The sequence below is a fragment of the Rattus norvegicus genome, chromosome 14, assembly GCF_021556685.1.
Source record: "Rattus norvegicus strain SHRSP/BbbUtx chromosome 14, alternate assembly SHRSP_T2T, whole genome shotgun sequence".
NCBI classification, from domain to species: Eukaryota; Metazoa; Chordata; class Mammalia; order Rodentia; family Muridae; genus Rattus; species Rattus norvegicus.
The window spans coordinates 26,932,400-26,950,212 of record NC_141547.1 but is presented as its reverse complement, the minus strand read 5'-3'; the positions used below and the strand labels follow the sequence as shown (position 1 = coordinate 26,950,212).

At 38.5% G+C, this 17,813-nt stretch overlaps 1 protein-coding gene across 49 annotated transcripts in view; it reads left to right on the top strand.

The window, feature by feature from the left end:
- Positions 1-17,813, top strand: part of Adgrl3 (adhesion G protein-coupled receptor L3) — a 781,670-nt gene that overhangs the window by 522,623 nt on the left and 241,234 nt on the right. For all 49 annotated transcript variants that reach the window (XM_087582192.1, XM_087582189.1, XM_087582185.1 and 46 more), the window contains 1 exon segment: positions 4,432-4,512. In XM_087582192.1, the coding sequence (XP_087438318.1) occupies positions 4,432-4,512 (81 nt within the window).

The following is a 17,813-nucleotide window of genomic DNA, read 5'->3' as shown; positions in this document are numbered from 1 at the left end:
CACCCACTCTCCACCTCAACACCCTGGCATTCCCTTACACTGGGGCATTGAGCCTTCACAGGACCAAGGGCCTCCCCTCCCATTGATGCCATTTCTGCTACTTATGCACCTGGAGACATGGGTCCCTCCATGTGTACTCTTCAGTTGGTGGTTTAGTCCCTGCGAGCTCTGGCGGGTGTGCTTGGTTGATATTGTTGTTCTTCCTGTGGGATTGCAAACCCCTTCAGCTCCTTCAGTCCTTTCCTAACTCTTCCACTGGGGTCCCTGTGCTCAGGCCAATGCTTGGCTGTGAGCATCCACATCTGTATTAGTCAGGATCTGGCAGAGCCTCTCAAGAGACAGCTGTACCAGGCTGCTGTCAGCAAGTACTTCTTAGTATCAACAATAGTGTCTGAGTTTGATGTCTGCATATGGGATGGATCCCTAGGTGAGGCAGTCTCTGGATGGCCTGTCCTTCTCTCTCTGCTCTACTCTTTGTCCCTGTCTTTCCTTTAGAGAGGAACAATTCTGGGTTAAAAGTTTAGAGATGGGTGGGTGGCCCTATCCCTCGACTGGGAGCCATGCTAACCTCTGGATATGGTCTCTACAGATTAATGTTTCTTCTCTAATGCAATGTAATTGAAATATAATTTTCAATAGTATTTTTTCCTTCAGACTTCAGGGAAAGCGTGAAGTGAAATTCAGGAGAATAATGGAGAGAAAGATATTTTTAATTTATAAAGTAGCAGCAATCATTAGTTGCAAATGTCACACATTTGAGTATGTAAGTTAAGATTTTTAAGGAGTAGGGCGGTCAAGTACTAAAGAGCAGATCTTGGTGTTTATATTTAAAGAGGAAGTATGCACTTATCTAAGAAGACTCATCCAATCTATTTAAACCAGTGTTGTTTACTACATTCTTAACCTGATGAAGTTGTTTTGAACTTTTCTTTTCTCATGGGAATGCTGGGAATTGAGAATGCTGGGAATTGAGAATGCTGGGAATTGAATGCATGACCTTAAGTACCATAGGCAAACTCTCTACCAACAAGAGAACATTCTTAACCTGAAAACATCTTTTGTTGGAAATTATCTGTCTTAACACCTAAGGAAAGTCATGGTGAAGCTTATTAATGTTTTTAACTACAGTTTTAAATAATTATTGAATTTTATGTTTTGAAATATTCCTTTCTTTTAAAAGATTTATTTATTTATTATATATAGGTATACTGTTAACTTTCTTCAAATATACCAGAAGAGGCATCAGATCCCATTACAGATGGTTGAGAGCCACCATGTGGTTGTGGGATTTGAACTCAGGACCTCTGGAGGAGTAGTCCCTACTCTGAACTGCTGAGTCAACTCTCCAGCCCAAAATAATTCTCTTTTAAGAGATCTTTAAAGTTTTTTTGGTGTGTGGGTGTTTTGATTTTGTATATGTCTGAGTACTACACATGTAGAATGATTAGAGACCAGAATGTCAAATTCCCTGGAACTGGAGGAAGCAACCATTGTTAGCCACCGTGGAGTGCTGAGAATCAAACAGGAAAAGCAGTCAAAGCAGTCAATCCACTTACACATTGAACCCTTTCTCCACCCCACCCCTGAAATAATTCATAATAAAGAGAGGAGGGCTTCGCAGAGACAGTGGTGACATTTCAAACTCCAAGTTCTGCTCTCCATGATCTGGTAAATAATCTTAACCAGACAGTAAGCAAGGCATTATATTTTTATGTATCTTTGCAGAGATAAATATATGACTACCACTGATCTACAATGTTTAAAGGTGATTTCCAGCTGTATGGTTAGTGCTAACAAACGAGTCAGCAGCAGGCTTCATACTCTCTAGTGTCTGTTCTCCAAGTGGGAACTTCAGTATGGTCCTCAACTTTTTGGCATCGTTGTTTCCAGCCAGTACCCCTTTCTCTGGCACACTCGATCTTCAGTCTCCTAGACTTTTCCCAGGACAGAGAAAAACTATGATGTGAACCAGATTCCAATAGTTCTTGTCCCAGTGCCCAGAGACTAATCTCCAGACTCCCTATACCTGTAGGCCCAGAAGAAGAAAACATTATGAACTGCTCATTTACTTCAAACAGAATATATAACTGACAGTTACAAAGAGTCTCTGCTTCTCTTTAAAGTCTGTTCATGTTTTCCAAGGATTTAATGTACTGAGACTTTCTTTGAGTAAAAAAGTGCTATGATAAATTAACACCACATCTGGATCAAAACACTTCCAGCCTTACAGATGCTCAACAACGTCGTCTGTCTCTTCCTGATTGTTTCTTTCCTTTAAAATATGAGCACATTCAGGTTACCCGTAGTCCATGTGCGGGTGGGTGGATAGTTGTAGCTGCCTGGTAGCTGTCAAATGTGGTGAAAAGCTATGTTCTAGTACCAGACATGAAACCAACATTACTTTCTACAGTGAGATCACTGGGGCAAATGCCGAATCAGTGATATGTTATTTTTATTTACATAAATTAGCCTTTTATACTGATTCATGCCTCATTGATACCAGACTTTAAAACCAAACGTGTTTTTCAGCCAACCATCTAATGTACCTGAACAGGTGGTTTTAGCGTTAAGCTAATGTGAACTTTTTAATAAACCATAGTAAGCATGGATCGGTAACTGTCTACAACTAGTAACGTATTCCTTTTATAATAGTGCTTCTAAGTATTCCACTGGAATATAGCAGTGGATGTGCAATATTCTTAGTTACCATTCTGAGGGACTGTGTACATCATATAGGCTCTGCCACCTCTACTGTTAGTGAGGTAAGCGCTGGGAGCGGCAGTAGCTCCGATCAATGGGGAGCCATATTAATTATTTGAAATGTGCCTCGTAAGAGGAATCAGCGGTGTTTATTACAAGTCGAATATTACTTGAAACGGGAAGGTTACTCTAACTGTTATCATAATCTATGTATCATTAACTTTCCTTGTTTAGGAAAAGAGATTAACAACCCTGTAAATTGCTATAGTAAATGCGTGAAGTATAACTACATCTTCCCAGGTAGAAAGAAAGTGGTGGGTTTCCCACTTCCACCCAAGTCTTGTATGTGTGAAGTTGCTTCAGAACGTGAAATGACTTTGTAATTATTCTTTCTTGCTTCAGAATTCTAATTGCTTGCTCGATCTTCAATACAAATGATAGTTACTTTGAAAGTTAGACTTTTTTTGTGTGTAAATTCACTTCAGTCTTTTGTTGTTTTGTGTTTGTTATTGGGTTTAGGAGAGCATAATTGTACTGTCCCTAAGGCTGAGAAAATAAGCGAACTACTAAAAAATGCTCACTTTATTTTTCAAGTCAACATTAGTACTTTTTATTTATAAGGTGAAATATATTCCAAAGACATACATGATGGGGAGAAGGCATTCTAGGAATAGAGAATGAACCCACTTACTGGCTGTTTGAATTTTGGCTAGTTCTTTCCTTTCCATCAAATTAAAACAAGCAGGTTAGAATGACTTTCTATTCTGACTGTGGGAGAAATGCCTTAAGGAAAAATATATTTGTCAGGGTTTTAGCATCCTAAGTGCCATCCAGTTATTACCTGTCCATCAAATGCCAGTCTGAAGATTGTTTAACATTAATGGGCAATGAAATAAATACAGCTGGCAGTGCCTACAGCCCTGGAGCCAGCGCGCTGAAAGTTCATATCTTCCTAATACTGTTAAAGTAATCAGATGGATATATGAATTTTGAGATTTTCAAATTTTCTTAAATCCCAGTTTATCACTCCATAATCATCTATAATCTCACTGAAGGAAAAACTAAATATTATACACACACACACACACACACACACACACACACACACACACACACACACATTTGTAGTTCCAGCAATGACTATATTGTGAAATATAGGCAACTCATTCTTGACTACATTGCAAGTTTAAAGTTAGCCCGGGTGCCACAAGAGCTTAAGAAAGAAGGGAAGAAGGGAGGGAGGGAAGGAGGGAGGCAGGGAGGAAGGGAGAAAGGAAGGAAGAAAGGAAGGGAGGGAGGGGGGGAGGGAGGGAGGGAGGGAGGAAGGAAGGGCAACTCTTAATTAAATATATAGTTCATTTTAAAAATGAACCCTGGTTAGAAAGAAAAATCAATTTAATTGCCTGGTGTTTTGTTTTATGTTTAAAAAAAATTAGTTTAAATGTACACTGGCTATTTTTCTGTGTCGAATAAAAATGTTAGAACATGGTAAAAATTTTCAAATTAAAAGACAGCTATAATGTGTTTATTTACTTAGTGTGTATATGTAAACATTCAGGCCACGCCTATTGAGATTATAGGTTGAGGACCACTTATTGGAGACATTTCTCACCTCCATCATGTTGGTCTAGGGATCCACCTCAGGTAGTGTGCCTTGGTAGCGGGTACCTTTACCCACTGAGTCTTACCATAGTCCCTATGATGTTTTAACATTTTCTTTTTTGTTCACAGGGCCAGTGCATCATGGACAAGTTTCCTACATCTCTCCACCGATTCACCTTGACTCTGACCTGGAAAGGCCCCCTGTCAGAGGTGAGTTTTCTTGATTTGAGGCAAAAGAAACAGCATTCAGTGCTGAGTAAGGGGAAATTAATGATGCTAGACATGGCAGTAATATGCATTTGTAGTGCAGTACCTTCTCAAAAGGAAGAAGAAAAGTAACGTGAATTATGGGTCAGAATATCTTATAAACAGAAGCATGAAATACTGTTCCAAGAAATAGATGAGTCCATTTATTCAAAAACTATGTACCCTGGGGCACCTAATAGAGGGCTATTTAAATCCTTTTCAGGGTGACAGATCACCAGATCATTGCTCAGATTTATTTTTCTGTCATTGAATTTTTTTTAGAATAGGATACTTGCTTGCAATGTCATAAATCACAGTGAAAGAAAATTTCCTTGAAAATTAGTATTTTTAATGAATAATTCTAAAAGTCTGTGTGATGTCAATATTATTAATTCATAAAATCATATAAATTGAAACTATTTTACATGGATGTCAACAAAAATCATTGAAAATATTTTTATTACTAGGGCACAATAAAAATTGAAAGGTAACATTAACTAGCAAAATATGTAAAGCTAGAATTCATTTTTCTGTTTTTAAGGAAAATCCAGTCCCCAATGTTCAAAACGTTTCCTAGTGTTCAGATCTAATATTCCACAGTCAGGCCTCCCAGTTTTATAACTAACTAGTATATGAGGGTTAATCTTTCAGTCTTAAAGATGATACATCTTCTACTAAACCCATCAGTGTTTGAGAAGAGTCAGTTCTGGCACAAGTCTCTTATCCGTTATGCATCCTGTAAGGTTCCAGTGGACTAGGAGGTTGGGCTTTCCCACCAGTCTAGCAAAGTTCCATGATTTCCCAAGAGTCATTCTATGCCCAAGTGCCTTAGTTATTTCCCCAAAGACGTTGTATTTTATTGGTGAGGGTGTGCACTTTCCTTCCTTGTCTGTGTGATCCTGGAGGACATATTGTTGTAATTACTGTGTCCTAGTCACTGGTCTGAGCTTGGTACATAGTGGAAAGTACTCCTGTGATTTCTGTCCAAATGACGAGCAGTGAAAAGTGATAGAGTAAACACTGCTAAAAATTTTTTTCTGTTTTACAAGAGAAAAGGATACAGGGAACATAAGAGAATCCCATGGGAGATAGCACAATGAACCAACACAGAAAGTATGAGTTTGCTTTTGTTCTTAAAAGAGCATACTGGAAGGGATGGTTAGAATGATGAAATCTGACAACTTTTAAAGGATTTCATATTCTATACCAAGCAGTTTGTACTTTGCCCTGGGAAAAGACCCCTTTGGGGTGTTTCCTCTAGAATGAATGAGGTACCATAGTATCGGTTGTGGAGACAAGGATAATCTCTGTGACATCAGAATAGAGGGCGAGCTAGTTGGGGAAGGGGTTGGCAAAGAAAGGTGACTGTCAATGGTTGAGATAAAAGATAATGGTGCACTTAACTGGAATTATGCCTGGTAGGAGGATCTGAACAATATTGTTAGAGGTTTATATCTGACTCACTAGCACAGGGATGGGGTGAAGGTGCCTCTGAGGTGGCTGTATTGATTGACTAAGCTAATGTAGCTTGACTGTTTATTGTACCTTTCCCAGACTCTACGTTGAAATGTAACCCCTAGTCCAGCAGCTTTAAGATAGGGCCTCCACCCTCACCAATGCTTTGATGCTACAATAAAAGGAAAAGGAATTAGGTAGGTGCTTTGTTGTTTCCTACCCTGCCATGTGACGGTTATCCGCAGAACAAGTTTCTTCCAATACTAAATCAGACAGCCTCTTGCTGTTGGATTTCAGAGCTTCCGAATCTGTAGGAAAATACATTTTATCTTCTTTGTAAATTATCCAGTCTCAAATATTTTATTACAGCAACACAAAGTGATGAAGATACCTACTGAGAACAACAGAATCCCTTGCAAAGAATAGGCATGAATGTGAATTGATACATTGGTTTGTCTATGCTAACGATTAGAATATTGTTCTCACCAAGGCTGAAAGACTACTTATGTAATTTGAATACTTTAGTCATAATTCCATTCATTAGATATGACTGTAGTATAATTTGAGGAAAAGTGTTTCAAAGTCATGGCTGGAGTGGATAAAGAATTTATTCCAAAATGTTATAAATCGGGACAGCAAAGAGTATCACAGGAACGATCGGTTAGATTGACTTTGTACTGAAATGGCTGGATTCTCAGTGGTCAGCACTGGAGTTAGATTTGTAAGGGAGTGTGTCACACATTTTTGACAACTTTCTTGCAGTCACATAAGGTAGTGACCTCATGTTTACTGTTGATCTTCGATCTAGCTCACCATCTTCACACACCAGAAGGGGGTCCCAGTAGTAGAAAGGCTAGCATGAGAGTGAACTTCTCCCTGAGTTGTGCTACTTAATGTCTTCGTTGTCACAGAAAGTCATGTAGCCAACCTCAGACTTCAAGAGAGGAGGTGAATTATCTCCTGTTAGGAGATATGTAAGACACATGAAGAAGTAGAGTTTAAGGCATTTGTAAAGCCGTGTATAAATAAAAAAACATACTTAGAATGATTGTGAAATGTTTGATTTAGAAGCTTTAGGCACTCTTTTTTTGAGTTTCTTCAACCACCTCACAGACCTAGAAGTAAAATTTCTTCAGGAGGAGCAGGGACATGAAGCAGAGTGGCTTTGGTAGGCCCTGCACAAAAATATAGCTAAGACTGCTCTTTGAGTTTGTTGCAGCAGTGTATGGGAAGAGAATAGGCTTTGGAACCAGGTTGCTCTGCCATCCCTCCAACAAGATCCATAGGACACCAGTCTGTCAGGCTTATCAGAATGAAACAATACGTAGGAAGGACCTGCCTCATAGCAGACCTTAAGAGATTCACAGGACAGTAAGTAGCCATTGCTAAGAACCTGAATGTCACGTGTCACCTCCTCCATATTGATGGGTGGTTTGGAGCTGATAAAGAATAAACAATGACCACTCAGTATTAAGTCTCTGATGCTTAACACTTACCTCAGACTATATGGAGACTTTATTTTTATATAACTTGAAAACACAATAAAGTCAGAGTAACTACACCATGAATTCTCTTCAACATGGTTGCCTAAACAAACCCAAGTAAAGATGGCATCAATAGGGATGTATCATGGAACCCTCATGGAATGACCGTTTGCCTAGTTCCTCACGCTCCCACAATCCTCAACAGGACTTGACCCACAGACCCTCGATCATCTGCATCTCTAATCACTACCTCATGTAAAACAGCCTTTGGTTTGTTTTACTAGGAAATAACATTTAGGGGCTGCAGAGATGACTCAGAGGTTAAAGTACCTACCCCACAACTGTAAAATATGAGGCCCTAAAACCCACAGACAGGCATGGTGAGGTGTTTATGACTGCTAGACAGCCAGTGATAGGAGATCTACAGAAGAACCTGGCTAACCAGTCAAGACAGATGGTAAGAGTGGGACTGACAAAAACTTACACCCTCTACCTCATGCCCTACACACGGATGCACTGCACACATACATGCCCACACTTACATGCCCACACACACGCCACCCAAAGAATCCAAGAGATAGTTTAATTAAAGAGGATTGTGAGAAATTATCAAAATCCCATGACATAAAATGGTTGCACACTTTCAAAGACTGACATTTCATTCAAAGTCAGATATTAAAAAGGACACCGAGATGGTATAACAGTATCATTAGTTTCTAGCTTCAAAGTATTTCTACTCAGCTATCAAATGTTATATTCATTGACTGTTTCTGAATAGACTGTACACTAATATTGATTTTAAGTGCAGTCAAATTATACATCTCTCTTCATATCCATATTCTTCTATTACTTGAGAAGAAAAGGGAGAGGATGAGGGGAGAGAATTTCTTTTGCATGTTAAAGATTTTATTTGACTTGAGATGGTGTCAGACATTTTGAATATGTAAAATGCTACTTACAATATTTTTTGTGAGATTGTGTGACAATTTATATGGAACCATGGGTAAACTAATATCGACTGGCCAATTAGCTTTTCTTTTTCCTAAGATTTAATAGTTTTATGTACATTGAACACAGGAAAACTATCTCAATTGTCTGATTGTTTCCTCTGTTTCATTTGCTGCATCAGTTTCCCTATTTAACATACATGATATTGAATCAGGAACTACTTACTCTTTTAAATATTAATCTGTGTATTTTATGGAATTGAGTATATTCTTATAATGAGATGATAATTAATTTGTTTGCCAATATAATAATATAGATAAAATATTTAAAATATACAAATGTAACTTACAGTATTAGCCTAGGAAATTAATAATAACATGGACAATAACTCAGAATCTTTTTCATTTTATTTCAGTGTAAGTGGAACTAAGTTAGATTATTTGTTCCTTCATTTTATCAATAATAGTCATGATTTGAAATGATGAAGCAATAGTTAATAACATTGGACTTAGGTTTTAAAACTGGATGCTGGAGGCTGGAGAGATGGCCCAAAGATTAAGAGCATTTGCTTCTACAGGACCAGAATTCGGTTCATAGCATCTATAACAGATGGCTTACGAAGGCCTCTGACTCCAGCGCCAGAGAATCTAACACACTTGCCCTGGCTTCTTGGAACAACCACAGACACACCCAGCATACAGTCACACAGGCATACACTTAGATTTTGTTTTAATAGATTTTTCAAAGAAAAAGGAAAATTCTATGCTTTAAACTTTTCCATATATACTTACATTTTGTAAACATATATGCACAGCTACATCTGCTTCAGATTGCCATGCCCCTCTACATGCTGGCTTATAGATGACTCACTTTGGGTTTGGTTCATGGGTCTAAACTCTCTATCCTGTGCACTGTCGTTCTTTAGGAGAATGTATGGCATTTCTCTGCTTGTTTTTCACGTGTTTCTTTTTTATTTCGTGCAGCTGAATTATGTCCACTACGTTCGTAGGAACCCAAAGGAAAATAACATAACTTATGAAACACTCTTGAGGAAACCATTGTACTCTCTATGGCTGTAAAGAGGCCATATGTAAATTCAGTGGCACTTACCCACTAATGAGTAAATTTGAGGGTTTCTTTTCTTTAAGTCCAATGTGACCATACATGGCATTTGGTCACATAATTTATGCCTGCAACGACTTTATGTGCATTCTTCAATTTACAGATTTTATTACTGAATAGGGGTGTAAATTCCAGCAGTTTACTAGTGCATTAATGTCACAATACATTACAAGGTAATTAACCAGAGATGCCACTATAAATAGAAAAAATAGTCACAGCCTTCACCATAAACTACTTAATAAAAACAAGCTCCTGAATCAGCATTCACCATTACAATATTTTTTTTTCTTGACATATGTCTCATTAATCAGTACTTCTAAAAAAGAAAAAAGCTTTGTCTAGAAGCACTGTTGTTTTTAAACCTTCATTATTAAAACATTTGTTACAATTTGTAGTCAATTTAATGGATATATATATGTACATATATATATGCATAGAAAATATGTGCATGCCTTTGAGACACATTCCCCAATTTTATACAAGTAAAAGTGAGAGAAATACTGGAGCCCTGGATGTTTTGCAGCAGATGTGTAAATCGTAGTTCCTAGGAGGATTTATTAAGAGTTGCGGTTGTTGGGGTTAGAGAGATAGGTCATCGATTCAGAGCACTGGTTTCTGTTCTAGAAAACCTGGGTTCTATTCCCAGCATCCACCTGGCAGCTCCGGTCTGTAGCTCCAGTTCCAACAGACGTGATGACCTCTTATACAGTCCACGATCCTTCTCCTACTCGTTATTTTGCGTCCAAACTCTTCATTTGCAAACTGTCCTCCTTCAGAATCATGTCTGTGACAGACAGCATCACCCAGGCAGGAAGCTTGTGGGAGAATCTCTGAAGATTCCAGAATGTGAATCCAGAGCAGAAGTTTATGTAATCTGAAATTCACGAGGACCAATTAGGACATATTCTTCGGTTGATCCTTTGTTTACAGCTTTTGTTGATATTTTGTTGTTGTCATATTCAGTTTGGGGACAACCTTAGCATGGATTATTCACACTGAATCAAGGACTTGGGGTTCAGAGTGGAGTCTTTAAGCACAATGGAGGCTTCCTCGCCTTGTGAGGACTTTAACTTGAGAGTTAGGGGGCCAACGGCTTCCTAGTCACATAGGCCTTCCATGGAGTCAGCTGATTCATGCTCTTATCTTGAATTCAAAGAATAAAATTTATGGAACACACGTGAATGGGTTATAGGGAAAAGTTTACTACAGTTTGGAGGTGGAATTTTAAGGAAAATAAGGGCAGAGTTCCTGGCGGGAACCCACCAAATGCAAGATACATGACATTACTAGTTGGGGCTTCGATTGGAGGTAGGCAGAAACTGCCGTGAGGCATGGATGCTGGGGTCAGTCCAGTTGCTCTACAACCAGGCATCTGGGTATGGCAAGCTTCCCCTTCTGGCCATTTTTGGTCTTTAGCCAGGGTAAAACCAGGACCATTTCTAGACAGACAAGAATTGAGGTACCTTTTCCTAAACTCTCTGACCTTCTGTTCTCACCAACAACAATGGCAATTGCAATTAGATGAATCCACATCAAGTTTCAAAAAAACAAAAAAACAAAAAAAATAAAAAACCTGAGTTTCAGAGTCGTTTTTTGTAATATTAATAATTACAATATTTTGGATATTTTTATCTATAAAACGTTGATAGCTACTAAGTTGATGTCACCTTCTAGGATGATGGTGAGCACTGATCATACTGCATTTGAAATAAATACATATACTCCATTGGTAGAGTCTCAATGCCAAGCAATGCACACTACTTTTTGCATTTTAAAGATTTAAGTTGCAACTTGTATTCTGAGAAAAAAAGCTAGAAGGTTTACTTACATTTGAATAGAATGTTTACTTTTAAGCATTTTTTTCTGGAATAAAATCAATAAGATAATCATGGTTCGATGGGCACATAATCAATGAAGTAGAATAATGCCAAGCATTAAGTTCCATGTGTGAATTAAATTACAATGAACAAATCCACACACTGAAAATATTTTTTAAAGTTCACAATAAGCAGATGGTGCCTCCTGATGCATCTACGTTAAAAAATAGTCTTGAGCCAACGATTTAGCATCACAAATTAGAGTCGTTAACATGCAGCACCATCCAGTGAAATGTAAAAACATTTTCGATTGATTAAAATAAAATTGGACCTTGACATCTGTCCTTCTTTCTCAAGAGTTTCCAGGCCTGTTCTCTAATGGTCTGTGGCGGTGCTTCTGTAGCTTGCCAATTTGTACACACTGTAAAATGAGACATAAATTTCTTAGCTTTCCCCATATTTTTCTCAAGAGAATAAATTGAAACTTGTAATACGGCCACTGCGGTCATGCTGAAGTGCTCTAGACCCGTTACCACTCTTTCATACACTTCCAAGTCTCAAACAATATTTTTTTGAGAGGGGATAGAATGTAACGTAAGGGGCTAGAGAGATCCCTGAGTGGTTAAGAGCATTTAATCTTGCAGAAGATCTGGGTTTGATCACCAGCTCCTACAGGAGAGCTCACAACTGTCTATATCTGCAATTCCTCCATGAGTACCTGACATGCATGTGGTACACAAGCCAATGTAAGCGAAATAATCATAAACATAAGTAAAACTACCAAAACTGGCAAAAGTACACAGTGAACATGGAAGATACAGGGAGAGAGTTTAGCTTACTGTTAACATTAAATTATGCCTGTTTTAATTAGGATGGACCTTGGATCAAACATAGGAATACGATTTGATCAAACAGGAATAGCACACAGTGTCTTGTGTAGTCTTGAAAATGTCCCATGACTTCTTTGTTCAGGTTTGACATCACTTTGACATTTAGAATCTTTAGTGCTGTACCGTCCTACTATATATATTTGTAATTCATTGAAATTAGTTGAAACAAAATTCTGCACATAATGACAAAGTAGATTTCTATCCAGTTTTGTCAGAATGAAGATCTTGTAAGTCTATAATGAGATGCTTTCCAAACAAGTTGTTGTATGAAACTCAGTAGTTATCATTTGGAAGAAAACTTAGTTCATCCGTCTGGTCTCTTGTGGTTTATAATTAAGACGCAGAGAAAGAGAATGTTAAAGGGAGCAAAGAGATCTGGTGGTTTTCAGATTAGGGCTTTAGCTGACTTGTGTTCTCTTCAGCATGAGCCTAGCGTGAAGGAAAGCAGTTTGGCCAAATGCTCCATAGGTCTTGGCTCAGCCAATGAGATTGTTGGTACCCAAGGGTCCTTAAATAGAGGCATGTACTGTGACACTCTGGCCATTGTCCCCTGGCTTCAGCAATAATGATCCTTTCTGTGGGCTCGGTTTTCCCTCAGTGGAGCTGTTGCCTAGGCACATGGACTTTCCAAAGGATTAAGCAACCTCCAAGCAGTCACTGCCAGGTTGTTATCTGAACTTTGCCTGTCCCCCAGCTCTGTGTCTCCTCTCTACAGACTGCTCCTGGCCTAGCTTTTCAGAGATTGCTACAGTCCATGGTGGGCCTTTTATCCATTGGTCTCATTTTACCTTTATCCTCACAGAAATGTGTTAGTAAAATTGCTCCGTTTCTGAGAGAAACTATTTCCCAAACTCACAAGTCTTTGCAAGGATGTGCACTGGAAAGAGCAGCTAAAATTTACTACACATGCTTGTGGGAAAGGTGCAAGGTATGGAAGCCAGGACCACGGGAATGTTAGAGAACTCATTGTAGAGCCGAGGAACATCTCCTAATCTATGTCAATCAGATTTAAGGTGAATGTCCAAATGAAAACTAATCCACATATTTCTTTCATGTGTATTTCCCAAATGAAGTAATTTATAACACTGTTTAGAATCTCCTGGAAAGACCAACTTCCTGAGTGGGCCTGGCATGAGCACACACATTGTGCGTTCCCTGCTCTAGTTTGTGAGAGTTGACATTATTAGTTCATTATTTTCGTGGGTCCTATGAATCAAGTTATGTTACTGGTGTGTGTGTGTGTGTGTGTGTGTGTGTGTGTGTGTGTGTGTGTGTGAGAGAGAGAGAGAGAGACAGACAGACAGACAGACAGAAACAGAGACAGAGAGACAGAGAGAGACAGAGAGACAGAGACAGAAAGAGAGAGAGACAGAGAGAGACAGAGAGGCAGAGAGACATAGAGACAGAGACAGACAGAGAGACAGAGAGGCAGAGACAGAAACAAAGACAGAAATATACAGGGAGAATTTTACCTGCATAAGGATAAAGAAAATATTACAACCAATATTAGAACCTAAAGCATATACAGAAATGCACTAGGGCATATTACCATGGATAGAAAATGAACTGTGACTTTATTTTCCACAGTACGTCTTATACCATGTATTGCTTAGTGGAACACAGTGGATGAGATGTATTGCATAGTGGATGAGAGAACCTGACCGTCCCTGTCTTAATCCTATCTTTAATAAAATCTTTCACCATTTCTAGTCTTAAGAACACAATAGGATTTTTGCATTTGAAACAGAGGTAATATATTTTGTCACTGTACTACCAACATGTATAAGTTAATGTACTATTATCATTTATGTGTGGCTGCACATCTTATTCTACATTTTACCATATTCTCTCTCCAAAAACATTAATGTAACATAGTCACCAGAAAATAACTTATACCTGTACAGTGAAAATTTGTTACCTCACTGCCTGGAGCAGACATTTGGCTGGGACTACCAAAGCCTGCAGGAATGCAGAAGGCCTGCTTTGACTTAGGCGAAAATCTGAGTTGTGTGTTTCTGAGAGTCTTCCTTTCCTTTTTATATTGATTTTATTTGAGCATGATGTAGATTCTCAAGATTTAATAGTAGCAGAAATAGATGATCACCCTGTTCTTAGATTTTGCTAGATACATGTAAATGCATTTGAATCACCTGGTTTCTTTGTTGTTGTTTTTGTTTTGTTTTCTATAATGTTACCTTATGTTTTCCAGGAAATCAGTCCACTGTTATCTTAGTGACTACTTTTCTATTGCTGAGATACAACACCATGACCAAGACAGCTACTTGAAAACAGTTTAATTTGGGGCTTACAGTTTCAGCAGGATAGAGTCCAAGACCATCATGGACAAGAACATGGCAGGCAGCAGGCACACACGGCTCTGGGGAGTGGCTGGGGGAAGCAGAGGCTGGAGAGAGAAAGGGAGTAAGGTTGGGAGAAAGAGAGGGACCACTGAGAATGGCATGAATCTTTTAAAACCTCAGTGCTCACCCCCCAGTGATCTTCTCCAACTGCCTCTAATCCAAAAGAAAAAAAAAAGAACCCACAAACAAACAAAAACAATTCCATCCAACAGGAAACACATATCAAACTTATGATCTTATTGGGGGGAAGGGCGACTCTGATTCAAACTACTATACTTGACTATTTTCAGTCTGTATAACCCCATAGCTGATGTTACTGTCCATGGTACTGTTATGTCTGGGTCTCAGAAATTATTAGTTCTTCTCACAGTGTTTTGTTGCCTTGTTCAATGTCACTTAGAGTCAGATTCTCTGCTACCTGAAGGGAAGCATCCTGTTGCGCCAAATGTGTATATGCATACAGTCCTTTTGGTTCTCAGATGAATCTGTAGTTTTATACATCACTTCTTTGTCCAGGATGCAGTTTGAAAGTGTGTGTGTGTGTGTGTGTGTGTGTGTGTGTGTGTGTGTGTGTGTCTGTGTGTGTCTCTGTGTGTGTGTCTGTGTCTGTGTGTGTGTGTGTGTGTGTGTGTGTGTGTGTGTGTGTTCATTCTCAAGTGCTTCCTCTGTAGAGCCAATCTGTATATAATTTAGGGAAAAGGTTCTTAATAGTTCTTAATATTTGCCTGTACTAAAGGTTCAGGGTTATTATTTGTTCATTTTGCTTTTATAAGTTCACAATTAATTTACATATTGTTCTTTTATTTGTGTAAAAAAACAGTGACCCTTGGAAAACATAGCTTAAATATTGTATATAAGATACTGAAAGTCAATAATGCCTTTTATTTCATAAAGTTTGTGAAGTGCAAAGGTTTTTTAAAAAGAGAAATTCATAGTTATCACTAAAACAATATTTTTCCTTCACAACTGTTAACAGACAAATGTTTCTGCACAAGAAATGGTGTCTTTAACTTTTATTTATCCATTAACACCCAGTTAGCATACTTTAAACTAAGAGGCACTTGGCTCTCAGTGAGTTCTACCTCTGGGTCCAGTGATAATTTATAATTCTTAAGAGTCCATCAAAACATAGTATTCATCGCCGTTAATTTCAGCATCAGAATCTACTGGACAAGGTTAAATACAGCAATCAATGTGAATATCCCATGCATTCGGCACTGATGCCCTAATGTGCTGACCATGTGACTAAAAGCCACAGTAGCTCAGATTTTTTCCAACAGTCTCTTTTATCAAGAGTGTGTCACTTTCTGCCTTTGGAAGTAAATGACTCTATGACCTGTTCAGCACTGTCTAAATGCAGGTTAATTTAATTCAGTAATACTCTCTTGCTGTAGTCTGAAGCCCATATGTTGGGATAATCAAGGTATAGGAACGTACTCAACAGGGCGTTCAATGTCCTTATCTTGCTCCCACACTGCTGACATAATTATGATACAATTTCAATTTTATGTAACAAACGGCATATTTCTTCCTGAAAGATACATACTAAATGTCTGGACTCCCTGTTAATTTACTAGTCTTATAGAAAACTACATACCAGCATGTCTCTGGGTTCTTCTAAAAGACTTGCCTCATACCCAGTGAGTACTTGTTTGTGCCATTGCATGGCTTACCTCTTCTTATGAATGACTTAGAGTTCCGTTGTTGGGTAAGTCATTCACCAACTCACACCAAGAACACATCAGAAAGAACCTTCAGTCATGTAAACTGTGGTTATGTCCAACAGTAAATTACTCCTGGTATCAGAAAGGCTGAAAAGAAAATTAGTTCAAAATTTGTTCATTGTGGAGATGATTGTGAAGAGAAATATGGAAGACATCAAAAGAACTTAATGATTTATAGGCATCTAGAATCATAATACAAGATTTTTCAAAAATAGTTTAATTAAGTCAAATTATTTTTATAAGACTCTACTACAGCAAATATCACATTGAGGTAACTCATGAACAGACAATAAGATAGCAAACATGACAAAATAGATTTCATCCTCTTGAACATTGTCTTGTGATGAGGAAAGTGAATGATAGATGAATTATTGACTCAGCCCACCATGATTATAATTAACTATAAAGAGATACATGGTGGTGTAGCCATAAACTGATACCTGGTGGAGGGTCATGAAAAGCTGCCCAGGAGATGGGATACAGAACCAAAACAAACATAATGAAAACCAGGTGGTCATAATCGAAGTTGAGGATTCTATATCGAAAGGGCTCTGAGATGAGAAATTCATAGTCTTCGTTTGTTCATAAGCCTAATCCCTGTCAGGACTTCTGATATTTGGGCATGGATAGAATTGGTCAGAATTTCACCACATTGAAGCAGACACAAGAGAGAAGTATACTTTTTTTTTCCGAAATGAAGCCCAATAAGTAGATAAGAGACTTTCTGGAACATGGAGGAGGGACCTCATGCGTAAGCTGACCACACAGGGCCTTCTAAACAATGAAAAGAATTGAGGTTTCCCTTTAAGAGCTGTGAGTATCCCTGAAGGGTTTTTACACAGAGTAGTACATAATCTGATTTCGATTTTTAAAAGATGACTCTAGCTACAGGATGAAAACTGGCCCAGAGGGAAGTAAATCCAATCATACTGGTGTGGCCTTTCCTTAAAATTTCATTTACAGAGTTCTCTCTTTCCAGGGCAGTTCTCTGAAGATTCCCTCCCTATCCTTCTCCTCCATTTTCCACATTAGCTACTGGCCTCTAGGTAATGTGTGATTTCTCTGATCCAGTTATTACAGATGGGCTTAGAAACAGACACATTTGACCCTCAGGACCAAGTCTGAGCCCTCCGCATCAGTGCCTGAGGAAACTCATGCTTGCATTCCAATAAAAGCCCTAGGGTTACATTTTCTGTAGAGAGTCAGAGCATCCCCTGCTAACAGACAACCAGCAAAAAGCCCGAATTTGCCAAGCCCTGAAGCCAGTTTCTCTTACTGAGCAAGAGTATTGAATCCTATTAGAGCAACAATGTTTTTAGATTCTTGGTTGGTCGGTGTCTAGAACTTGGTCTAGTGTCAGGTTCATCTCTATTGACTCTAGCAGCTAGCAAGGCTTCATTGTGAAAAAATGATGTAGGGAATTGAGAAAAGAGCCACAAAGAAACCGTGGCTGAAGACAGTGTGT